Source organism: Malaya genurostris, chromosome 2 (assembly GCF_030247185.1).
Source record: "Malaya genurostris strain Urasoe2022 chromosome 2, Malgen_1.1, whole genome shotgun sequence".
In the NCBI taxonomy this organism is placed as follows: domain Eukaryota; kingdom Metazoa; phylum Arthropoda; class Insecta; order Diptera; family Culicidae; genus Malaya; species Malaya genurostris.
The window spans coordinates 76,776,404-76,803,319 of record NC_080571.1 but is presented as its reverse complement, the minus strand read 5'-3'; the positions used below and the strand labels follow the sequence as shown (position 1 = coordinate 76,803,319).

Sequence of the window (26,916 nt, the reverse complement as noted above, 5' to 3'; positions counted from 1 at the left end):
CGTTGCACTTGATTAAAAATCCAATTGAAGCTTTCAAACGTCATTTTTGAGAAAATTGAGCGGTAGGAAATAAAGCGCGTTTTGTTGGTTACGTCACTTATACCATTATAACCCTTATTCTGAATAACGACGTATTGATTTTTCGATCGAATCCTAGCTACCTTTGATTTTGCTAGCGTTATTAGGAGCACAAATGAATTGCGATCGTAAAATCGATACGACGTTATTCAGAATAAGGGCGATACGCTGGGGTCAGAGGTTCCGTTTGAAAGTCGATTTTTTCAACAATTCTATTCCCTCTCCATACAGAGCGGCAAAAACAAACATTTTTTCGTTCCTTAAGAAGTTATTTCAAATCCCACTTGCGAAAAAAAAAATCTAACTATAGTGAAATCCAGCAAGGAGACAATCAAATTTCAGAATTCGTGATTGAATGCTTATTTTATTTCGACAAGTCTTGTACTCACAGAATAGGTAATTCTAACAGAATGTTTAACTTTTACAAAAAGGTCCCTAAAAATGGGAACAATAACACAAATCATTCTAATAATTATACTCACGATGCTACTTAAAACTGTTGTTGCCAATTGCACAAAAATGCAAATGTTTTGAAGAAAATAAATGGAATTCAAAATAAAGCAACTAAAATAAAATTATAGATCATCCACATTCGTTCACATATAATACGGATTGTTATAATTTCCTATTTCTTTTACTAGTAAATCTTTGAAAGCCATAGTTTGTTCGAATGTTTCGTCCCTTTTTGATGATTTGTTCACAATTCCTACCGACTACTGCTGCACCAAGCGAATGATTATTTACAGCGGCTGCTTCCCCTCGAGTTCAGTAATAATGTCTAGAAGATTTTCGGGAACCTGCTGCCGAATTCGACGGAGTCCCCATGCGTATCGATCCTCCACTGCTGTCATCACGACTGGCGGGGATCGCGTGCTTGATCATGTCGTCCGTTTGAAAGATCACCCGAAGCAAACGGTCCAACAGAATCAACAACAGACGGGTGTTCAGCGTTTTGTTTTGTAACATCTGAAAGAAATTCAACAGTCCACTGTTGCACGTTACTGATCCGACTACGTGCTTGAGGTCATCGGAGAGCAACGCGAAAAGGGCTATCTTTGCTGCCAGTTTGGTTCTCAGTTTGGTACTGTCTTCGCGAAGCGGTGGGTTCGGATTAAAGCTGTCACCTTCGGGCCAGGCGTTGTTTCTGCGGAGGGTAGAAATATGATTATTTTGTTACAATGAAATGATTGAATGCTGCTTACAAAATTGACGACAGAATAGCTTCCACTTTATCCGTTGCCAGCAACGAACTGGCAAGTTGTACAATTTTTTTGTTGGTCGTATGACTAACCCAGGGCGCTCCCAGCAGTCGATTGATGAGGCCCCTTCGCAGCCACTGAGATTTGTTCTGCAGATCGAACACTTCATCGAGCAGATTCAATGCCGACGTCAGTGCCGGGTATTCGGATTGTTTCGATTCCAGTGTTGGCACATCTTGAATGTCGTAGAAGGTACGTTCCTTAAGTGGGCCTTTACCCAGAAACATACGCGAGATGCCACCGACCAGCGAGTCCGGCATGCTGCGAATTTTGTTCATACCGGATTTGAAGCTCTCGATCTGTAACAGAAATGAAACACTCAGTGTGAGGATTTCGCCGATAAACTACGGATAATTGATTTCATTTACAGTTTTCACAACGGCTCCGCCATGCATCTTGCGATCGTCGGTATCCGGTTCCAGAAAATTTCTCACGAACGAACGCATTTCATCGTTTTGCTCTGCTTTGGCACATATTTCATTGAGAAACTCATTCAGCACATCCATTCGGTGTTCCAGCACAGCTCGCTGTGTATTCTGGAAGGTCTTCTTGGCCGGGAATGGGACTTTGGACAGAAATGGAAAACGCTTGACCAGGAACTTTTTCAATTCCAAGAATTTCGAATATCGCCTATAGATGTGCCAGCTTTTCTGCTGATTGTCTTCGATGACACAAACCTGAATAGCATAAACGGCATAGTGACCTTCGCAATGAATCGCCGTGTTGATAATTTTAGCGGATAGCTTCTGTTTCAGGCTAAACGAGTCATCCGTTCGCGGATCGATGTGGATCTCCACCGGTGGTTGTACATAATTAGACTCCATTGTTGAATCCACGTTTTCCGTGGCCATGGCTAGTTCATTGCCCGAGTCGTTACTTGAGCAGTCCGATCCTTTCAGTTGATCGATATTGATATCATTGATTGTGGTAAACATTCCGGTACAGTCACTGTGTGATCTGGCATGTTTTACATTTGCTACCGCCGGTAGTAAGCTTGAATCGGGAATCGGGTTTTTCTTACTGGAAGCTGGCACCATGCTGGCTTTCACGTCACGTTCTTCCTTAATATCACTGTGAAAGTATCCGCTCGTGGGACCCGTCGCCGTCGCTTCATCGTCATCGGTTTCATCGAACCGCAAATCACCCGAATTGGTATCGCTCAAACTGTCCAGTGTTACACCGGACACGCCCAGGTGGTCCAGCGATTGCATGTCATGATCCTGCGCGTGGTTGAAATCCAGTTCTCGCAACAGCAGTTTGTAGGCCGAACTTTGGTAGAAATTATTCAAAAATACTTCCTCGTTCTTCTGCTTTTCGTACACGTACTTGCAGATCGAGTCGAACCAGGTGTTTTCCGGTTGCAGCGTAGTGTCCCGGATGCGTATGCTGAGCGTTTCGATTAGGCCAGGATCGATGTTCAGATAGTTTGGCGATTTAGGTATCAGGTACTGGAAGGAGAAAAGCACATAAAGTGGACGAGTTAGAAAATGGAAATCAAAGTGTAAATGATATTTGGTGAAAGTTCTAAGTATTTTAGGCCATTTAATTATAAACCTGTGGTCAAATTTCTCCATGTAACATGAAATGCGGTTGACTTTTAATTAATTTATCTATGTTATCATACATCAAGAAACGATAGCAAATAATATCAATGACAGGTCGAAAATTGTAAACCCACGTTTCTGTCGTTCGAGTTTTCAGTTGAACACCGTTCAAATAGGTTTTCAAGATTGTAAAGTTTCGCCCGTAAAACACTTGTTACGAATAATCAGGATATAAGTACGACTCGGAATAATCGGCAAAAACCTACGCGACGAAATAAGGACTACGATTGGAAGCTTGGCACATGGAACTGCAAATCGCTTGGCTTCCCAGGATACGACCGAATGCTGCATGATGAGCTTCGAATCCGCGGCTTCGATGTCGTAGCACTGCAGGAACTTTGTTGGACGAGACAGAAGGCGTGGAAAAGTGGGCATCGAGCGGCTACCTTCTACCAGAGCTGTGGCACAACCAACGTTCTAGGAACTGGATTTGTAGTGTTGAGCAAGATGCGCCAGCGCGTGATTGGGTGGCAGCCAATCAGTGATAGGATGTGCGTATTGAAGATCAAGGGCCGTTTCTTCAATTACAGCATCATCAACGTGCACTGCCCACATGAGACGAGACCCGATGACGAGAAGGAAGCATTCTACGCGCAGCTGGAACGAACCTACGACAGCTGTCCACGGCGGGATGTAAAACTCATCATCGGCGACATGAATGCTAGGGTAGGCCGGGAGGCAATGTACAGGCCCGTGATCGGGCTTGAGAGCCTGCACGCGGTAACAAACGACATCGGTCAACGATGCGTAAACTTTGCAGCCTCCCGAGGAATGGTAGTTCGAAGCACCTTCTTCCCCCGCAAAGATATCCACAAAGCCACCTGGAGATCACCTGTTCAACATACGGAAAATCAAATCGACCACGTTCTCATCGACGGGCGATTCTTCTCCGACGTCATCAATGTCCGCACTGACCGCAGTGCCAATATTGATTCTGACCACTACCTTGTCGCGGTTTGTATGCGCTCAAAACTATCGACGGTGCACAATACTCGTCGCACAGGAACGCCGGGACTCAATCTCGAGCAGCTACGTAGCATTCGTACTGCAGAGGAATACGCGCAACAACTGGAGCAAGTGCTACCAACGGAAGAGCAGCTTGGCGCGGCGACTCTTGAAGACGACTGGAGGAATATAAGGTCCCCCGTACGAGGTACGAGGTTATCGAATCGAGGAAATGACTGGTTTGACGGTAAATGTCAGCAGTTGGTCGAAGAGAAGAATGCAGCAAGGGCGAGGATGCTGCAACACCGCACTAGAGCGAACGAGGAACGATACAGACAGGCGCGGAACAGACAGAACACGGTTTTCCGGAAAAAGCGCCACCAGGAAGACCAAGATCGCGAAGCGATGGAACAACTGTACCGCGCAAATGATACACGGAAGATCTATGAGAAGGTGAACCGCTCACGTAGAGGCTACACGCCACAGGCCGAAACGTGCAGAGATACCAGTGGTAACCTTCTCACGAACGAACGTGAGGTGATCGACAGTAGAAGCAGTACTATGACGAGCATCTGAATGGCGAAGCACAAGATACAGAGAACGGTACAGGAATCAATCTGGGTGCACGCTCAGCCGATGACAGATTTTCAGCCCCTGATCTGGCGGAGATCGGCAAGCTGAGGAACAACAAAGCCGCGGGCAATGACCAGTTGCCAGGCGAGCTGCTCAAACATGGAGGAGAGGCACTGGCTACAGCGCTGCACTGGATGATTTCTAGGATTTGGGAGGAGATTCTACCGCAGGAATGGATGGATGGAGTGGTATGTCTTGTCTACAAAAAGGGCGATAAGCTAGACTGTTGCAATTACCGCGCAATCACATTGCTGAACGCCGCCTACAAGGTATTCTACCAAATCCTTTGCCGTTGTCTATCACCAATAGCTAAGGAATTCGTAGGGTCGTATCAAGCGGGATTTACTGGAGCCCGCACCACTACGGATCACATATTCGCGATAAGACAAGTACTCCAGAAGTGTCGTGAATACAACGTACCCACGCATACCCAATTCATTGACTTCAAAGCGGCATACGACACAATCGATCGAGAACAGCTATGGCAGATCATGCACGAATACGGTTTGCCGGATAAACTGACGCGATTGGTCAAAGCAACGATGGATAGAGTGATGTGCTACGTCCGAGTATCTGGGACGCTCTCGAGTCCCTTCGAATCTCGGAGAGGGCTACGTCATGGTGATGGACTTTCCTGTATCTTGTTCAATATTGCCCTGGAAGGTGTGATTCGAAGAGCGAGGATCGACACGAGTGGCACGATCTTCCGAAAGTCCGTACAACTTTTTGGCTTCACTGACGATATTGATATTGTAACACGTAATCTTGAGAAGATGACGGAAACCTACATCGGACTGAAAGCTGAAGCTAGGCGTATCGGACTGGCCATAAATGCGTCGAAAACAAAATACATGAGAGGAAGAGGCTCTAGAGAAGAAACATTACGCCTCTCACCACGAATATTGATAGACGGGAACTATATCGAGGTGGTTGACGAGTTCGTGTATTTGGGCTCACTGGTGACCGCCGATAATGACACCAGCAGAGAAATTCATAGACGTATTTTGGCAGGGAATCGTGCGTACTTTGGACTCAGAAAAACCCTCCGATCGAGAAAAGTACGCAACCGCACGTAATTGACCATCTACAAAACTCATTAGACCGGTTGTTCTCTATGGCCACGAGACCTGGACTATGTTGGTAGAGGACCAACGCGCCCTCAGTGTTTTCTAAAGAAAGGTACTGAGGACCATCTACGGCGGAGTGCAGATGGAAGACGGAACGTGGAGACGGCGTTTGAATCAGCTGCTATGAGAACCACCCATCGTACGGACAGCTAAAATCGGACGTCTACGATGGGCTGGGCATGTCATAAGGATTTCGGGCGACAGCCCAGTGCATATGGTTCTTGAATCTAATCCGACTGGTACAAGAAGAAGAGGAGCGCAGCGATCAAGGTGGATCGATCAAGTGGAGGGTGATCTCAGAAGCATCCGTGCTTTGAGTGGCTGGCGACGAGCAGCCACGGACCGAGTTATGTGGAGACGTATGCTTGATACAGCAAAGGACACCCCAGGCCTATAGCTGTTAGGTAAGGTAAGGTAAGTACATTTTATTTGGTACCTATGTCATAGATCTATGTATTCATATATGCAGTGCAACCAGTTTATCAAAGTGGCTTTCGCGATTGAGTTTCAAACAATCTTTTTAGCAATAATTTATTCTCAAACGGACGTTAAGCCAGACTTTTTGGATGAAATATCAGTTTTGATCAATTTATCACCAATGTTTGATTGCGTACATTTTATGAATGTAGATTATAATTCCCTAATAAAAAAGTTAGCAACACTGTTTCAGTGCATTTGTATAAGATTGAGCTACACAAAATAAACAAAACTAAATATTTTCTGTTACAAAAGCAGTTTTCCGGAAAAATAAATAGTTTTACGACAACATTCCATATCCATTGCATTTCGCTTGTTTAATTAAAGGTTTCTATTTTGCGGGTTTACTTATAGAAGGTTCGTAAATCTTTATATCGCAATAATTTCTGCAAGAGAAAATTCATATAGGAATGTGTTTGTTGCTAATCAAATGTCTTAGTGGAAGCAAGCTGCAACTGAATTATTTTTTCTCGAGCAGTTTTAAGGAAAACGGAACAGTTTTAGACTAAGATTTTTGCTTTTCATGAATTGCAATTTTATGCAGAATGAACTGATTGGTTTATTTTTCAATCATATGGAAGATTTATTGATTAAAATCAGGAAAAGGAGCGCCTGAATTTGTTTTTACGCACACATTGTTGACATTACTCATTCGCATGCAAAGAGTCTTGCTCCTTAAAGCAGTTCAAACTGAACTGCCATCTCGCGTTTAGTAGTTCAACTACAACCACTAAGCAGACGCAAAGTTTGCACTATTTATGCAGTTCATTTTAAAGTGTTTTAAACACTGACGAGCCTAACGCGGAACGCGAAGAAATAGAAACAAAATATGTGCTTTCTGCACAAACCAACAAAACCACTAAATTTTTAACTACGCGATTACTTATGCCGTTTTTCATAGCAAAACGCTGGTGGCGTGGATTGCTCTGGTTTTGCACTTTCGACGGTGTTTCATTGCGATTTCTGCTCGAAAGTGCAAAACCAGAGCAATCCACGCCACCAGTGTTTTTCAATGAATAACACAATTTAGGAAACATTTGGAACTTTCCATTGCCTCGTCATCTGACATTAAATGAATGATTGAATTCAAATTTCAATCGAAAAGACCTCTAAAAGTACTTGTACCCACATCACGATGGTCGTCCGAATTCCTCAAAATCTAACATGAATTGGCCAGTTGAAAATTGCGTAACATTTTGTGGAGTATTGAGATCAAAGTGGTATTACTTGGCTTAAATGGCAAGCGTCGATTTGTCGACGGCTACCAGATACTTAGTTTTCACTAGAAATCCCCATGAAAACGGTTAAACACGGTGGTACCAAAATCGGGGTAAAAAGATGCACCTTTTTCAGTGAAGTTGTGTACATTCTCTGAATTTTAGGCACCGTGGATGCAGTAAATTTCGTGGGATTGTTAGAGAATGTTATGTTGTCCTTTTTTGGTTTAGAGAAGGACATTTTCTTGAAATGTAACTTTCAACAAGACAATCACCCGAAATATTTTAATAGAGCACTAGTACAAGAACACTAGTACAAGAGAGCCCTGCAGCAACGAAGGGACTCTCCAGTGCTAACGCTGAAATACCGTAAGCAGAAGAACTCGCCTCAGTCGTCAAAAAGTATGGCGAAGTAGAAGTCCCTTATGTTCCATTCGTCTGAGAAGAGATGCTAACAAGGTCATTAAAGTTGGTAAGTTATAGATTGGTTGATCAGGTTGTTCAAAAAACATGTATCAACAAGTACCGGAAGCAGAGACGTGCTTCAGATGAATTCGGATTCTTACTGCGTCCAAGCTAACAACAACTGGTTCGCAGACGAATCCAAGACTGCGGTGATCTAGCGCACGAAGCTGTAGCTGCAGAGGTGGGCTATATACCAGTTCATTCAACTGGCTGATAGACTGACCCCTGATATGGTGGGGTGAAAGCCTGTTGGTCATAGTGGGTAACTTCAATGCATGGGGCAGTTCCTGTACCAACCAGAGTAGACAGACGTTGCTAGAGGCCCTCCAAAGTTAAACGTGGGACTTTTTAACGAATGGTTTAAAAACACTTTTCATCGGAATGGAGTCTTTTTTTTTTTTTTTATTTACAAGGTGAAATGCATTTACGCACCGAGTGTGGGACTCTCCACAGGACTACCCAACTGTTGATTGGAACTACCCACTAAAACACCTTGGATCTCCAACCTTACCTCCCCGGCACCACCGCTAGGTATTACTTCGGGGTGGAAGGCTATTGGTGCTCACAGCACCCTCCCCAGATTGATGCAGAATGGGGATCAGCATCCTGCTCTCGAGGGATCGACCAGTTGGATGACGAGGTCGGTCCAGTGATGCCGGCTGGAGGGTAACTTCCGGTTCACTGGCGCCTCGACGACCCAAAACTGATGCTACGTCGCGGAACTACTCGACTAGTCTCCGCCAAAAGATCTAGTCTACACCGACGGAGGGTTCCCCGACGAGGGAAGTCCTCCCGAACCGACGCTTACGGTACGCGTCTACGACCCGACCGAAAGGATGCCTAAGTCGATCCAATGATTCCGGTTGGAGCGTGACTTCCGGTTCACTGGCGCTCAGACGATCCTATCGATACCACGCGACGATCTACTCATCTAGTCCCCGACAAAGGATCTAGACTACTCCGACGGAGATTTCCCTGGCGAAGGAGAATCTCCCGACACCGAGTCTCTTACACCACACGGGACACCCGATGGAGTGCCGAGGTCGGTCCCGCGATTCCGGTTGGAGCATGGCTTCCGGTTCGCTGGCGCCTCGACGACTCGAATCGGTGTTGTGGCGGCTACTCGGCTAGCCCCCGCCGAAGGATCTAGCCTACACCGACGGAGGGTTCCCCGACGAAGGAGGCCCTCCCGAAACCGACGCTTTCGATACCCGTCAACGCCCGACCGAGAGGATGCCTGGGTTGATCCAGTGATTCCGGTTGGAGGATAGCTTCCGGTTCACTGGCGCCCCGACGATCCTAGCAGTTTTACGTACTACTCGTCTAGTCCCCGACGATGGATCTAGACTACTCCGACGAAGAGCTTCCCGACGAAGAAGGTTCTCCCGGACCGACGTTTATTCGCTGATCCCTCTTGAGCCTGCTACGGTACGCGGCTGACCTGTTGTTGATCCGCACTCCATTTCCGCTGCAGTATGCCCGCAATTTGGGATGCCGCGGTCGACACTGCGTTCCAGTTCTCTAAGCAGTGGCACATTCTCTGGATCAGGTTTTCCGGTGTGGTGTCCCTGCCGCATGCCTCCAGTAGCTCACTCCTTTGAGCCGCGAAACGGGAACATGCGAACAAGACGTGTTCAGCCGTCTCGATCTCGTCTGGGCAGCCAGGACATACAGGGGATGTCGCGTGGCCGAACCTGTGGAGGTACCATCTGAAGCACCCGTGGCCTGTGAGGAATTGCGTCAGGCCGAAGTTCACTTCTCCGTGAGGTCTATCTAACCAGCTCGAGACCCTAGTTATGAGCCGATGTGTCCACCTGTCCTTGGTTGAGCTGTCCCACTCTTGTTGCCATCTGCGTAGAGAAGCGGCTTTGGAGGCCCTACGGGCGTTCCTGTCTTCTCGCATGCTATAGCGCTCCGCGTCTTCCTTAACTATCAGACCGATAGGCATCATGCTTGCAACCACGCAGGCCGCATCCCTCGATACAGTGCGGTATGCACTGATTACGCGAAGACACATCAGTCTATGCGTACTCTCCAGCATCTGTGCGTTTCGTTCCACATGTAGTGCCGACGCCCATACCGGGCTGCCGTACCTGAGGATCGAAACTGCCATTCCTGCCAGTAACCTTCGTTTACTGGAGCGCACAGGCGAGCTGTTGGCCATCAAACGGGAGAGCGCCGCGATCGCTGTTGATGCGCGCTTGCAGGCGTATTCAACGTGCTTGCTGAAACTGAGAATTGCTTCAGTGATCTCTTGGAGGGGATCACGCAATCTCCGGCATGTACCAGCGCCTCCTGTTCCGATTTGCGGTTGTTTACCTCCGTCACCTCTGTTTTGTGGTGCGCGAGTTGCAGTTTCCTGCTACGCAGCCAGTCCTCCACCAAGCAGATTGAGTGTGATGCACTCAGTTCGACCTCTTCGATGGATTCGCCGTAGACTGTCAGCGTGACGTCGTCCGCGAACCCGACTATCTTGACACCCGGAGGGAGCCTCAACCTCAGTACTCCATCGTACATTATATTCCACAGGATCGGGCCCAAGATAGATCCCTGTGGTACTCCAGCCGTGATTGGAGTGCTACGTGTGCCTTCGTCGGTCTCGTAGAGCAATACTCGGTTCTGGAAGTAGCTTTCCAGAATCTTGTACAGCCCTTTCGGTACTCCTAGTCGAAGTAGGGAATCGGCAATGTCTGCCCAGCAAGCACTATTGAACGCGTTCTTGACGTCTAGCGTTACTACCGCACAGTAGCGGATCCCTCGTCGTTTGCACTGTATAGCTACCTCCGCCGTGGTTACCACCGATGTTATGGCGTCCGCCGTCGACCTGCCTCTGCGGAACCCGTACTGTTGACTGGACAGTCCTCCTGCCTCCTTTATGAAGGGGGCTAGCCTGTTGAGGATGATTTTCTCAAGGAGCTTACCCACAGTGTCTATCAGACAGATTGGTCTATACGCCGAAGGATCCCCTGGGGGTTTCCCAGGTTTCGGTAATAGTACCAACCTTTGTCTTTTCCAAATGTCTGAGAACATACGCTCGTCCAGACATCTCTGTATGACCTCCCTGAACATGTCCGGTTTTGTCATTATAGCCGCCTTTAGAGCCACGTTCGGGATACCGTCTGGCCCCGGGGCTTTCTTTGTATCGAGCGATCTCGCCGCAGTGAGCAACTCCTCGTTCGTCACCTTTACGACTTCATTCGCTGGTAGCGGAGCTGGCTGCCAGGGGGACGTGTCGTGGTGGGGAAAGAGAACCGTTATGATTTCCTTCAACCTCGCCGGACTACGTTCAGGGGGTGCTAGCGCCCCTCTCGTTTTGGCCATCACCATCCTGTAGACATCGCCCCATGGGTTGGAGTTGGCTCCCTCGCATAGCTTGTCGAAACAGGCTCTTTTGCTTGCGCTGATGGCCTTGTTTAGTGCTAGCTTCGCCGCTTTGAATGCCGTGTTCCTCTCCATCCTCATCTCCGCTGATCGAACTCTTTGCATCCTTCTTCTAGCCCTGAGGCAGGATGCGCGAAGGCGTGCAATTTGCTCGTTCCACCAGTAGACCGGTGGTCTGTTAGTCCTCGGTTGAGCCTTTTTAGGCATGGTCGCGTCACACGCCCGTGACAAGATAGCGACCAACTCGTCCCCTCTCAGGTTCGCGTTGTGCTCCTCTAATTCAAGGGCAGCGCAAAACGTTTCGCGGTCGAAGTTAGCCACCTTCCACGCTAGAGTTTTGGGAGTATTACTCCTCCTTGTGCTTCTCGCCAATTGGCCGATCGTGTAGCGAATGGCTAGATGGTCGCTATGGGTGTAGCCATCATCAACTCTCCAATTAAGATCTCCAGCTAGGCCGGGACTACAGAAAGTCAGGTCGATAAACGACTCGACTCCGTTCCGCTGGAAGGTACTTTTCAGTCCATCATTCGCTAACACGACGTCCAACTTGGCGAGCGCCTCCAGTAACGTCTGTCCTCTCCTATTGGTGAAGCGGCTGCCCCAAGCCGTTGCCCAGGCGTTGAAGTCTCCGGCTATCACCAGCGGCTTCCGACCCATCGGAATGGAGTCTGGGTGATCTGAACTGAAGGGTAGACGACGACTACACTCATAGCAATCGCCTAGTTATTCGCTAACATGGTGGTGTGAGTAGGTCGGTAAATTACCCTCAAAACCCATGCGTAAAAGGTCATGAACTTTGATAGCGAAACTATTGGTCGAGTGATTAAATAGCCGACCTTCGCGCAACCAGCCTAAGGGTCAGATTATGGATGCAAAACTACGAAGGAACGAAAAACGTTGTGAAGCTGGCACCGAACTGGGCAAACAAAGCAAGGAAAAATACCTGCTCTGACAGCCTGTCAAGTAGTGGCAACGTAAAACTTGTCCAGCAAGCATATCGGGTTTTGTAGACATAACTGGATGTCGCGAATACGAATAAAAACGACACTTTTTCTTTATACATCCGAATATCAATTAGTTGATCGTTTGTGTGAATTGTGCAAATATTGCCCTTTTACACTACTAGAATTTGAAACGATACACCTAAACTACAGTACAGATTAGTTACATTAAACATTCTGATACATAAATATCAAGAAATAACCAGTATAGTTCTTTATGATAAAATATTGGTAGTTCTGAAAGGAACCATTTATGAAGGCGTTCGTGACGGAGGGTGACGAGTTGAGTTCAAATTCCGATGGATACCATTGACAGCCGATACTGATATGTGTTCTGTGTTCCTCGATCGCACCATAATCGCTTCTGAGTCGGTGCTATGCATTTTAAATAGCTAATCATCAGGAAGTTCTACAAACTGAAACTGGTTTAAAAATGGGCCGTACAGAGTACAGTGAAGTAAAATTTCGCATAATTCTTTGGGAATACTATTGTGGTTCTAAAATGAACCGATTTGAAGAATTCTGGAATTAGGAACTGGACCTGAGCTCAAGAACTAAATTCAGAACTTAGAACAGACTCAGAATTCTGTTGGTAGGTGCACTCTCTGTCGCTTCTGGTTAATAACATCACTCCCTCGACGACCGGAAAGCGAATGAGAGTTGCGACTTAAGCGTTTTAGGTTTTAACCACGCCGAAGGTGCACTCTCCGTCGCTGCTGGTTGATGAGATCGCTCCCTCGACGGCCGGAAAGCGAATGAGAGTTGCGACCTGAGCAAGAGGAAGACGCTTAGAACAATGTGCCAATCACACATTAACACAATGCGTTGGTTAATTTATCAATAATGGCACTTTCGTTTTCATACAGTTGCAGAATTGCGGCACACAAAGTGTTCAGTTTAGACAAGTAGCTGTTTCATGGGGCACAGAGAGGCACACTTAGGCTCACAGTATATCCGTGTTTTTTTAGAGGCACAATATAGTTTGTGTTTAGAGACAGTCCCCTTGGACCTGATCGTTTGAGGTTTTAACCACGCAAAGGGTGCACTCTTCGTCGCTGCTGGTAGAATGCGTCCTCTTGGCTTGACAACCGGAAAGCAAATGAGAACTGCGACCTGAGTTTTTGAGGTTTTAACCACGTAGAAGGTGCACTCTCCGTCGCTGCTGGTTGATTAAATCATTTCCACGACGTCTAATTCCATCCGACGCACAAGAAGAAATGATCGATTTTCGCGCACGGTTCCCCTTTTACACGCATTCAGATGAAGATATGTGCCTGACTACCCCAAAATCGTCGTCCTTGCGCGAAAAAGCCAAGCAAATGTAAAGAGTTTTCCGCGTTGTTTTCAAAGTTTTAGAAAACCTAATTTATGAGTTGTTTGTGGCTGTCTCACAATGTTCAAAATATTATCCTAAATTCCTGATCATGTTTTTGATGAAATGGTGAAAGAATTATGTTACTGCCGTTATTACAAGTCGAGATATTCACGATTAAGTTCTGCCCATTCTTCCATATGGCTAATTTTGAAAAGGCACCCCACAGTGAAGTAAGTCGTATTCACGACAAAAGAACGTGCTGCTATTACACACACATGACATTTGTCGGAATGACGCTATCTGCTTTCTGTAGAAAGTTACGGTGGGGTGCCGGCAACCGAACATCTTCCCCTACTCCTCTAGTGAATGAATCCTTGCTGTATTGACCTCGAAAGGTTTTACCAGATTGTTTTGCATCCCTGATAGGCTACCTAATTATCTTCTGCTCATAAATAATGCGAACCATAATGCATTTCTCCTTGAACATTGTCGCTTTTGTGATGTGGGTTGTAGGTTTTATAAAATGTTCATTTTGGCACTTTGGAAAATAGTTCAGCATCCTTCCGGGAATGCAAAACGATTTGTTTCCTTTTAGGTGGTACCAGACCCCGTCCACTCAGGAAGGTATCAGTCTACAGTTCAGTTACGTCATCGCACGGCATCACATTGAACATAGCATGTCAATTGTATCGATGCGCATTTTGACGCGCACGAATTTGAAATTCCTCACACCTACTAGTAGGTACGATGCGGATTCGCCTGAGCTGGATATCTTGATAATATGATTTCTTTAAATGTACTGCCTGTTTAAGTTGTTGGTGGATGATCAAATTTAGTTATACATGAAAGTCAAGTAACGTACGCTATTTCATTCTACTTCTGTATAGAACTAGACGTTTAATGGTTCTAGTAAATACCTCTTGATACAGATTGTTCGCCTTATCCCGTATGATGCGTAAAATTTCTTCCCGACTAAGCTTGGATTTATTTACTTGCATCTCTGAAAAACTTTGACTCGTCGTTAGTTTCCATTCTGTAAAAGAGGGAATATTTTCAAGCCGACAACATCCGAAAAGACACAACTTCACTACCTTGGGCTGTCAGATAGAAGATCACATATTTCTGCAAATTTAGCACACTCAGATAATCCAAATAGTACGAAACCGCCAATTCTTTCCGCAGTATATCATCCAGACTCAGCAGCGGCAAATTGGAAACCGATTTTTCCTTTTCGCTCCGACCCAAATCGTTTTTGTTGTTCTGCAGGTGACTAATTCTTAAGTCGATCAACTTTTGTGCATATTTTAAACTGGCCAGTTCGGCAGTAAAGCTGGAATCCCGATGTTTGGCATCCATTTCTTTGGTGATCAGTTGCCGGCAGGCGCGCAGTTCCGACAGATCGTTCGACTGTCGAATCATTTTCAGCAAAAACTCCCCACTCGGCAGTTCCTTCGTGAAGTGCTTCGCGATTTGCAGATTGATAAAGTCCGGATCGGCCAACATTCCGACCATCGGCTTCAGGATACTGTTGGCCAGGATAGTGCAAAGCAACGTTCGCAACGTTAGGCAGTTGAAATCCTCCTCCGGCAAGGTGAAATACAATACTGTTTCGGCAATGCGGGTGAAATACACTGCAAGATGGTTGGAAAATTGTTTGCTTTTTGTAGTATCAGGGAAAATTTTCTAGCTTACCTAACATTGCATCTTCGTTCAAGCACTCTTTTCTGTAGTCGTCGCAGAACCCGAAGAACGAATTCAGCAACATCATGTCGGGATCCACAAGCGATTGTTCATCGGCGGGTACCGCATAGAACTTCGAGTTCGCCACATTCTTCTGCAGGGCGGCATTTCCCAGCTGCCACGTTAGGTCAGTTTCACTTTTGTTCCGCCGATGACCATTTCCGCGGAGACTTTTTTTCTGTGGTGACAGCTTCTCGTGAATCTTCAGTCGCTTCTGGTCGTTCGCATTGGGCAGCTTCGAACTGTTGCTCACGTCCTGCGTTGCGAGACGATAGAAACGCGTATGTCGAGCCAAATCATCGATCACCTTGGTGGTCATCAGTGGCAGCAGATCGGCGGTTTTGACTCGTTGACACACTTTGAGTATTAGCGTTTCGATGCTGGTTCGTATGTTGGTATCGCTGAACTCGTGGCTATCCGAGACGACTTTATACCACGAATCGATGAAATCCCGTATCACGTAATCCACGATGGTGTGTATCAGCTTATCGACGGCTTTGTTGCCACTGAGGATGCGTTTCTTTTTCGGAGAACCCGGCGGTGAGTCCCGGTGCAGCAACGTTTCCGGATGGGCAATGTACGATTTGAACGAAGCTAGCGGCGACGGGGCGGTCGAACTGACGGTCACTTCTTCGCCCATCTGGATGTGGCCAACTGTAAAAAAAAATTAACACATTACCGGTGTATCGATGAGAGAAAATAAGTAGTAAAATTAAACCCGTCGAAATCGAAAGATAGACATTTCTACTTCTGGTTAGGTGTCATTGGAATAGAATTGTTTAATTTCTGAATTAATTTCAGGGTGAAAACTGGAAAAAGTTACTGTGCTGGAAACAGTCCTTTCACGTGGCAGTTTGAAGTGGAATTCCTTAGTTGGTACCCAAAACTGTATGTATGCTATCCGGGCAATTAAATATGAATGTCGCACATATGTTACAGATGAATGTCACCTATGACAGTCATTAGCTAGCACAGGCAAGAATGTAGCGGCGATTAAAGACTGTCCCATTTCGCAATGGTTCAGAATCTGTCAATTTTTATGGCTGCGTCCTGTTGTTTACACTCTTCTCTAACCACTTGTGCAGTTGTTTATTCGTTTTCATTAGTTTGTTTCGAAATGCGTGGACTTTCAGCAGAACAACGTCGAAAAATTATGTACAAATGGTGCACAGAACGCGGACTGTCACTGAGAAAGGTAGCAAAAATGGAAGGAGTAAGTGAAAAAGCCGTGCGAAATGCAATCAGGAAATTCGGTGAGGATAACACCTTCGAGGATAAACCGAAAACGGGTCGAAAAAAAGGTCCTGCTAACCCTCAGTTGGATAAACGTATACTGAAGGCGTTCGAGCAAAAGAAGGAGGTTTCAGTTCGGGATGTGGCAAAAAAGTAGGCACTTCGAAGTCAGATGTTCTTCGTGCTAAAGAACGTTTGAATCTTCGAACCTATAAGAAGCAGAAACAACCAAAACGTAGTCCGAAGCATCGATCAGACCGAGGGTTCGAAAGCTGTACAACACGATTCTTGCTGGAAATTTGAACTGCATAATCATGGACGACGAAACATATGTGAAACTCGATTACAAATCCTTGCCGGGACCACAATATTCTACGGTGTGACAAGGGCAAGTGTTGAACCATTCCGAGACACCGATTGAAGTCGAAAAATTTGGTAAGAAAGCTATGGTCTGACAAGCAATTTGTAGCTGCGGTAAGATTTCGAAACCCTTCATCACCACTGCTTCAATGAACAGCGAAATATACATCAAGGAATGTTTACAAAAACGACTACTACCCATGATTCGAAGCCACAAGGATCCTGTTGTCTTCTGGCCAGATCTTGCTTCTTGCCACTACTCGAAATCACCGGAAGAATGGTTTACTACCAAAAATGTCACTTTCGTCCCAAAAGACATGAATCCACCAAATTGCCCACAACTTTGACCAATTGAGGAATTTTGGGCATTAACGGAGGCACATCTTAGGAAACATGTCTCGGCAGCCGAAACTATTCAACAGTTCGAAAAAGATTGGGAAAAAGTGGCAAAACTTGTCGCCAAGAAGTCTCTACGGAATTTTATGAGGAACGTTCGCAAGAAGGTGCGCCAGCTAGTCTACAATGGCTAAGTAGCAAATGTTGAGGATAATATTCTGTTGTTGTGGTCTAATATTATTAGTATATCGAATAAAATTTGAATATCTAACACTTGTGAATTATTTACAGCGAAATAATCGTATTGGACAATCAGAGCCGTAGTGAACATTTCTGGCGCCCGAGGCAACTCAAAAATAATCGCCCTCCAATTTTTTAACAAACACAGATGAACACACATTATTTCATTTTCCTGTAAGGTTACAACAGTACAGTAAGTAACATTTTTAATTTTAGTAAATACTTGTAGCTCTTTTGAGAGTTACAACATAAATCCCGCATTGAAACTGTAAACGCCACAAGAGCATTCTGAAAACCATTTTAAGATCATATTGCAGCCAAGTGGACAGTTCCCACAGGAACAAAAGAATACAACCACCATCGACAAGTACCTTAAAGCTAAGAGAGTGTGTTTTAATAAAAATATACCGTTAAATAAAAAAAACTGGACAGTTCTTCATAAGGTTTACCATATAAAGCGAAAGGAAGAATCAGTATACCCCAACGTTAAATCAACATTACAATTCCATAGTAATAAAATATAAGATTTTTTTTACGACTGAACCTGAATTCATGAACTGGATTTTGGACACGAATTCTGAATTTGGATTCAGGGCCTGGATTCTGGGAATGAATTCTATATCTGAATTCAGAAGCTGAACCTGGATCCTGGAAATGAATTTTGGAATTGAATTGTCGGTCTGAACTTTGAAAGCGGAATTTTGGAAATGAATTATGAACTTGAGCCCTAATTTTGAACTATCGACTTACTTCTGGATTCTGAACTTTGATTTTGGGCTTGGATTCCTGAATTCTAAACTGAGCTTCGAAACAGAATTCTGGACCTAAATTCTGAAATTGTGTTCTTGATTCTGGAAATGAATTTTAGTCCCGAATTTTAAATTCTGCACTAGAATTATAGAATTTGATTCTGAATCTGAATTATAAACTTGTATTCTGGTTCTAAGAAAGAATTCTGGACCTTAATTCTGAGCTTTTATTCAGGACTTGGATTCTGCATCTAATTTCTGGACTTGAATTATGGACCTGAATTGGGAATCTGGGTTCTGGACCAGAATTCTAAGACTGCATTCTGTATCCTGAATTCTGAAAATGAATTTTAGTTCTGTATTCTGGAGTAGGATTCAGTAAATGATTACTGGGTTAGGAACGGAATGTTATACTTGGATTCTGGTTCTAGCGACTGGGTATGAATTCTGGACCTGGGTTCAGAACTATAATTCAGGACCTTGGTTCTGCATCTGATTTCTGAACCTGTAATGGAGACCTGGGTTTTGGAAAGGTATTATAGAACTGGATTCTGGACATTAAATCAGGAGCTGAACTTTGGACACGAATTTTAGATTTTGCACTAGTACTTGGATTCTGGAAATGTATTTTGAACCTGAATTCTGGAATTGGATTTCGGACATGAATTATGAAGTTGGACTCTGCTCTTGAATTCTGGATCTCAATTCTGAACATTAACTCTGGATCTGAATTTTGGATCTGACTTCTAGGCCTATATTCTTAACCAAACTTCGGAGTAGAACTCTGATCCTGGATCCTGAATCTTGATTCTGGACCTGGATTCTGAAAAAGGATTTTGGACCTGAATTCTGGATTCTGGACTTGAATTCTAGATCGCAAAAATAAATCTGGATCTGGTTTCGGTACCTGAATTCTTGACCAGTATTCTACAACTTGATTCTGAAAGACGATCGCCAACTGCAGTCTAAATCTGCCAGAATCGATCATTGCGAACGGAATACGCCACTATCCTAATGATGATACCCTAGTTTTAAGTTAGTCGTTAATCAAGATTAGAAAATACCCTTGGCATCTTAGAGCTTGAGCAGTGGGCCTTTAAATATGTTATTATTGATTTTTTTTATATAAAAAAAACTATTTAACTATTTGGATTGGCTCAAAGTGTCGTTATGATTTTTGTTTACAGGATTTACTATAAATTTTGAAGAGGTGTTGTTGACTTTGAGTTGCAGAAATCTGTTACCAAATTCACCATTTTTTCTATAACAATACTGAGGAAAATTGTGTCAATAGATGCAATGGTATTATCGCAATATTGCTTGAGAAATTGAAAATAAAGTAGGGTAAGGGCTCCCTATTTCACCTGAGCTCATATTTCCATCTCATCTCTTCACCTCATTACTTTGAACATTAATATCTTACAGCGTACCTAAACCAAACTGTGAAATGTTTAAAATTGAATATTTTAGCTATTGTCACACTTTTCTATTGGAAGAAATGATTTTGAATTCTTCGGTGGTCGTTTTTTTCATTTAAAACAAACTCACTTTTCGATTTAGGACACATTTTCGTCTCAAGATTTACAGTTCATAATGTTTCTGAATATCTACTAAACGATTCGTCTCAAAACATGATCATTTTTTCGCACAATTACACTTCTAAATGAATGCTGGATGACTTCATAATTAGTCATGTTCACTTGCCACTTGTTTAATGAACGATTAAAAACTTCAAAAATTACCCGACAAGCAATAAAAGTCTTCAAGAATATGAGATGGAAGTTTTTCACTTAGTTCACTTGATTGCGCTTTGTTTTCATCTCATTTGGTTTCTCAAAGTTGCCAGGTTTTCTCATAATGTTACAAAACAAAATGGTTTTTCTCTTTCAAATTATCATCAACAAGTTTTTTTATGTATCTGTGACATTAGTTTAATTATATTATTGATATTTATATTTCAATAAAACTATTTCGGCTTCGAATATTACCAGAAAGAGCTTGTTAAATACTAATGAAATAACCATTGTGGCAAATCTAGTAGCACTGGTTTCTTTCCGCTATATGTCAACATAACGCTGTTAAGTGTGTGTGTTTCATCGGCTGTGCACAGGGATGCCAGATATTTTCATAGAAAATATGTATTGCTTTGCATAAAAAGTCTATATCTGCTCTATCTGTTTTCACTAATAAAATGATGTTAAAAGAGAATCCTTCATATCTGCGAAGATTTCCATTTTAACATGCGATTTGTCCGTTGATTAATAAACTTTCAAAGAAATACTGCAATCAAATACTAATAGATACTCCTTATCCTTATAGTTTCCTTATATTACATTTTGGTGGGGAAAGGGTTCCATTCAGCTTTTTACAGCCCTGTCCAAAATGTATTGCCCTCCCCGTTAATTTGTATCAGGCCGAATTAGCGCATGCGCGCCATATAAACGCCTCTTTCAATATGAGGAAATTATATTATTACCCAACAGTTTCTATTATTTATTCATGTTGGTTTTCTTACCTTTGGTCATAGTTTATATTCTGTTTTACCTTAATTCCAGTGTTCTATTCAATTGTGTTTCGTAAGTGTCTTTTGTTGTCCTATTTTATTTCCATTCCGTACTTTTGCTGATGTTATTTTATTCCCTGAAATGTAAAAGTTAGTTGTATGCAATGGTCTTTTTATTCTTACCGATGTTCCATTTTGTATCTAAGATTTCCTAAGAGTGTTAATGAAATTATTTTCCAATTTTTCAGCTCCACATTTATCACATTTGTTCCTGCTTTTCTTGAGTATCTTATTCTTTATTCCGAATTTCTTGGTTATGCTCAGTCATCCATTTCCGAAAAAAAGAGAGACAAAAAAGGATTAGTGTTTTTTTAATGACATCTTTGTACGGCCGGTCATGATGGTTTGACGGGAAAAAAACTGAGAACATGCATTTTTATTTAAATTATATTGACCCTTGGGTCCCATAAGTATTGCTACAGCATGTTCACATTTAGTTGTCTTCAGTTGATCCTTGACAGTGGCAAGGCACAAATCTCCAAATATCAAGGGGAACGTGCCATTTGAGCCAATTTGTTCTGATTCCTGATTCCTGACCCACAATCGAAATGCATCACCACCAATTTGGTACAACGCACTCAAAGGCACGGTAAAATGTATATTGTATATACACACAAAAACACATACATACACACACAGTCACACACATACACACATGCATACATACCCACATGTGTTCCACACGCAAGCATTACAACATTGAGTTACTATTTCTACTCTGATAGATCCTAACTAAAACTAGTGTGCCAATAGTCATCTCATTAGTAGAGTCACCATGTTATTTTAGCGATCACTCGACTTTTAATAATTGATTTGTGATAAATACAAAGTCTTTGCATCGTCTCTAAGAAGCAATAACGCATAGCAGTAGTTCGGAAGTGGTTCAATACTGCTGTTTTAGCGAAGCAAAATGCTCCAAATTTCATGTTACTTCTGAAATTAATCTATCAAACAGAGATAACAGAGCTCACTATAACTAATGGTTCTCGTATATGAAATGACTAATGGATTTGAGATGAATGGAGGTACCGTTATTCAATTTCTATCTCTTCTAATGATCGATCGTTAGTCCTGAGCTGAAACGGTGGCCTTTATTACCATTCTTGCATGCACTTACTCTTACATTTCACTCACACATCACCTCACCCATCAGGTCCCAAACGATACATCCTCACAATACAAACTGGATGAACATCGTTTGACAGCTATCAGTGGTTTGCCCATTGGTTAAGTCATTATTATTCCGTTCTATTTTACAATATCCTATCTCATACCACAGTAATCCATTGTACACAAACCACCAATAAACGTCAAATATGGACTCGATTCACCGTTCACCTGTTGTCATCGTGTGAAACCCAATTGGGATACGTTCACTCCACTTAACTTCTACTTCTATAACACTGGTTATAGGAACCGGTAGTATGAAAATAAAACATAAAAAGAGCTCAGTTAAGCCCTACCGGCCTCTCCAACCCCGGATGTTGGAGCGTAATGCAATCAACATTTCACTCACAATCGAAAGGTATCATAATATACGGTTTGATACAACGCATACATACATACATGTATAAATATATACAGGCACCAAGGCATACTGACGTACACACATATATACATACATATACACACATGTGTACATACATATACATATTTACAAATATGTATTTCACACGCAAATATTGTAACATTGATTAAATAGTAAATTCTAATAGATAATAATTCTAATAGATAAATTCGAATAGATTTTAACTAAATTCATTGTGCCAATAGTCATTTCATTAATAGAGTCACCATATTATTCTACCGATTACTCGACTTTCAATAAATGAATTGTGATGAAATCAAATACAAAATCTTTGCTTCATCTCTGATAAGCAATACCGCATAAAAGTAGTTCAGAAAATGTACGATATCGCTGTTATAGCGACGCGAAATACTCCTAATCTCATCTCACTCTCGAAGTCAATCTATCGAACAGACACAACAGATCTCGCTCTAACCAATGGTTTTCATATATGAAATGACTAATGGATTTGAGATGAATAGGGGTGCCGTCACCCATTTTCTATCTCTTTTATTGGTCGATCGTTAGTCCTGAGCTGAAACGGTGGCCTTTATTACCGTTCTTGCATTCCACTTCACTTATACTTCACTCACATATCACCTCATCCATCAGATCCCGCACGAGCACGACACAACCTCACAGAATAAACGTCAAAGATGAACTTAATTCACCATTCAACTATTCCGTTATCGTGTGAAACCTGAGTGTGGTACGTTCATTTCGCTTAATTTCCACTTCACATCGGTAATAAGGGCCGGTAGTATGAAAATGAAACATAAAAAAGAGCTCAGTTAAGCCCTACCGGCCTCTCCAACCCCGGATGTTGGAGCGTATTGCAATCAACATCTTATTTAAATCGTTTCATGCCTCACTCAATAAACTCAATAATTAAACTAAAAGTTATAACACATATTTATATTTAATTGTAACAATAATTAATCGTATCTGATGATGTTTGCAATACCGTCAAGCCCATCAACCACGGAGGGCAATCAAATACTAATAGATACTCAGAGAGAAAAGTCGAATTTTATACTTCTCTCTTTTTATGAACCTGTACAAATCTGTATTACATTTAGGAAATCTGCTGTCTCTGCTTGATTCGATGTCTAGGCACTGAAAATGGTCAGAAGCTAAATGATTTGACCGTAATTGCGGATTATAGCACTCCAGTTTATGGCCCTTTGAAATGGCGATTTTCCGTACTTGTTTGAAGCAAAAGCCTCACTGTGAATGGTCCACTTAATGAATTCAACGGTGCGAAAGATGAGCATAGTAAATCAAATGGTCCAAATCGTTCGTTTTTCCCTGGTGCAGAAAGGCTTTACTTTATTTCGACCCATTCTGCAGCGGAACTGCTCGCAGTGCGAATTGTTTCAATATTGAAACAATTTTCATGAAAGGGTTTCTTTTTACGTGATTTCGTTTGCACATTTTGACAGAATGGGCGGTCCAAACGGCTACCAAAATAGCAACAAACAGAATTTCTAGGTTGATTACTTAATTTCGGATTTGCATTTTTCGAAATAAACTACTTTGAATTCATTTCTGGTTTTTAGAAAGGCTGTTCGGTGCATTTCCTTCGAATGCAAAGCTACTGAATATTGGATTTATTTGCATTTGTTTGATGCAAAGTTCAAATAGCAAAAGATGTACTAAATTGATAATATTGTGATGGAGCTAATAATTTTATTTCTTTGCATACATATTTCAAGGGAAGAATATCTCTTACAGCTCTTCGGGAGAACTTTGCGGCCCTTAGAAGGACCGATTAAATGACTTTTTCTGTTATCGTTCATTTCTCGGTGAATTTTATTCAAATGCAAACGACCAGCAGCTGAATGACGATGAAATCGCTCTGAAGCGAAAAGAGCACTGCGAACATTGCACTAAACGAGTTCAACGGTGCGAACGTTGAACAAAGCAGATTCCAATCGTCCGTTTCCTACAAACGTAGTAGGCCAGGGAAAGTGCTTGTAGTTCACTTTTTTCATCCACCCGGTAGCAGAACTGCTCGCAGTGCGGGTCGCTTCAATACTGAAGCAATTTTGTGAAAGGTTTTCTTTTTACGTGATCTTGTTTGCATGTTTTTGACAAATGGGCAGTCCCAACATCCCTAAACTTTGATGTTAATTATTTCATTTCGAATTCCAATATTTCAATGAAAGAAACTATCAAAATTGAAACGTTGTTCGGATTTTTCTCGAACGCGATGCAGTCTAATGTTGGCGTTTTTTGCATTCGTTCGGTGCGAAATTTACTCTGCGAAAATATCACAGAATATGAAAACAATGGTTGAAAATTACTTGATTTCAACATTTTCAAGGTGGATGCGATTGTCGACCAATTGTAGTTTTTACATGATGTAAAAAATATAGGTACAATAGTTCGTTGTGTGCACTTGTTTCCAGCAGTTACGATTCTATTATCTGAAAATGAAATTTTGATGATCGCTTTTGATTGCTCCACTAAGGGTGCAATATTTTGATAAACCAATTTGCCCTCTTTAACTGCCATCGCGACTAATTTTGAGAAAACGATGACAATATGACAATAACAGTTTATATGCAGAAAAATCTTAAATAATTGTGAATTTATTCCTAACAAACGAAAAGATCATTTTTCGAGTTACACGGCATTCAAAAAATGTCAGCAGATTCAAGCATTGAAAGCAGCTAAAGCAACAAAAACCAATAATGACAATCACCATATATGAAAAATTTTGCAACATAAATGTTACATGGAAATGATTATGACTGTTCGAAATGGAGGCTATGAAAAAATCATGTCCCTTTATGATAATATCACTTCGTTTTGTTCAATACAACGAAAAAACTGCACTTCGGTTTTACTTCCCAAAACTGTGGCACTCAAGCAAAGTAAAGTGCTTAGCGGTTTAAATTGAACTGACAAATTGTTTGCTTGCAGTACAATTTGAACTGCTATTCACCGAAAAGTCGAAGACAAAACGTGCGATGTATGTGCTAAGAGTTCTCAACCATTTGACATTTACAGCCTACTTCGCTTACCTTCTTTCCTCCGATGCTGCCTATCACCGGCGCCATCCTTATTGGCCGTCGCATGTTGCTGCGATGGTCTGCCTTTATCGGTATGAATTTTTATTCCCTCGAATGGTCGCCATCGACTCGGTCCCGTCTTATCTTCGCTCGTTGGAGACACCTGTTTTGTCAGCTCACCCGCGTTCTTTGCACTGGCCGGTGCTTTCCTCGTATTATCTAGAATAGTTTGTTCTCTTTGATGGAAATGCAAGTGACCCTTGTGCATGAGATGATCAGTGATCAAGTCGGACTGGAATGATTTGGTTAGACTGCTACCGTCACCAACACCACCACTACCACCGGTACCACTACTTCCGAATACCCTGGAGGTGGTGCCTTGATTTTCGTTGGTTCGTTTCTTGAATAGCAATTCGATCCCGGCATCGAATAGGTTACGTCGTTTGCCCTGCTCCGAATTTGCAGAATTTAATTTAGACTTTCGGGATGATTCAGTTTGAACTTTTATGTTTGGTGAAATAATTAACATATTACTTGGCTTCTGTTCGCAAACTGGAAACAATTACGAAATCGGAACGAAGAGTAAAAGAGAAAGTTATGAACGTTAACTTGGGAGATAAGTTAGAAATCTCCTTAACAAATCAATAAGTGGAAAAAAAATGTACTAAATACGAAAACATATCAAAACATTGATTTTAAACAACGTAACATTTATGCTTTATAATAGAATGTAAAAATTTGATATCAAGATATAAAGAAAATAATTTAAATTTTTCCATAATCCACGAAAAAGCTACATGCATCCACAATATTCAACCTTACCGGTATCGAATCTGTCCCGCGTTCTGCTCTCATGAAAAGTGGTTTCAAAATATCGAGCAACAGCTGTATCAACAAAAATGAAATATCACCAATGCATACGAACCAATCTCGAATCATTTCATTCTCGAACAAATCACAACAAAAACAGCAGAACAAAAAAAAAAAAGAATTTGGTCACCTTGATTCCGATTTGACACAATAAACTGGAGACAAAATGAAACATTAGCATGCAAAAGCAATCATTGCTTGGTCATTCGTTTACGAAACAAATAAAAAAAAACCGCACCATTCCATAACTTACCAATACTCAGCCCGAGCGTTTTCGGTTCATCCAGTGGATTTTCAAGCAAACCACTATCGAGAAATCTGTCCAAATCGCCATGTTGGAGGTACAAGATGGTCAGAAAGCTGAAACGGAGCAGTGTCGTTAACCAGCTCACCATGTACAGGATTAATTTCCTTCACATTACCCAACCAGAAAACCGATAAGACCGAAAACGAAGACAATAAACCAAAACAAGCCGAAAATGTTGATGGAAACACCAACACTAAGCAGTATCCAGCTGGCGTATTTGAACTCCATTGTAGCACCGGAATAGTTTCGGGAATTACTTATTCACCGGTTCAGGATCTAATTGCAACATGATAAAAGTGCTAACGATGCTGTTAGGCACAAAACACTACACTTTTCATTTGCATAAACAAGGTAGCACTCCTTTTTTCACAAGCACCTTCAAGAACAGCACAATTTTGCAAACAATAAAACACCTGTCTACCTTGCTGTCAG

The 26,916-nt window shown here is 42.6% G+C and overlaps 1 protein-coding gene across 4 annotated transcripts; it reads right to left on the bottom strand.

Moving 5' to 3' along the window:
• Positions 1 to 414: 414 nt before the first annotated feature.
• On the bottom strand, positions 415 to 26,904 carry LOC131427992 (sorting nexin-13-like). Of its 4 annotated transcripts, none has more exons than XM_058591620.1 (9): positions 26,600 to 26,904; positions 26,431 to 26,537; positions 25,320 to 25,859; positions 15,195 to 15,896; positions 14,594 to 15,133; positions 14,420 to 14,535; positions 1,706 to 2,785; positions 1,281 to 1,636; positions 415 to 1,222 (listed from the first exon to the last, which is right to left on the bottom strand). In XM_058591620.1, exons 1-9 carry the CDS (start codon positions 26,710 to 26,712, stop codon positions 844 to 846), a joined length of 3,933 nt encoding a protein of 1,310 aa, XP_058447603.1. In that variant the 5' UTR covers positions 26,713 to 26,904; the 3' UTR covers positions 415 to 843. The 4 variants fall into 4 exon arrangements, with proteins under 4 accessions (XP_058447603.1, XP_058447605.1, XP_058447604.1 ...); XM_058591622.1 differs by having other exon boundaries at positions 25,320 to 25,526; XM_058591621.1 differs by lacking the exon at positions 26,600 to 26,904 and adding an exon at positions 26,130 to 26,332.
• Positions 26,905 to 26,916: the final 12 nt, after the last annotated feature.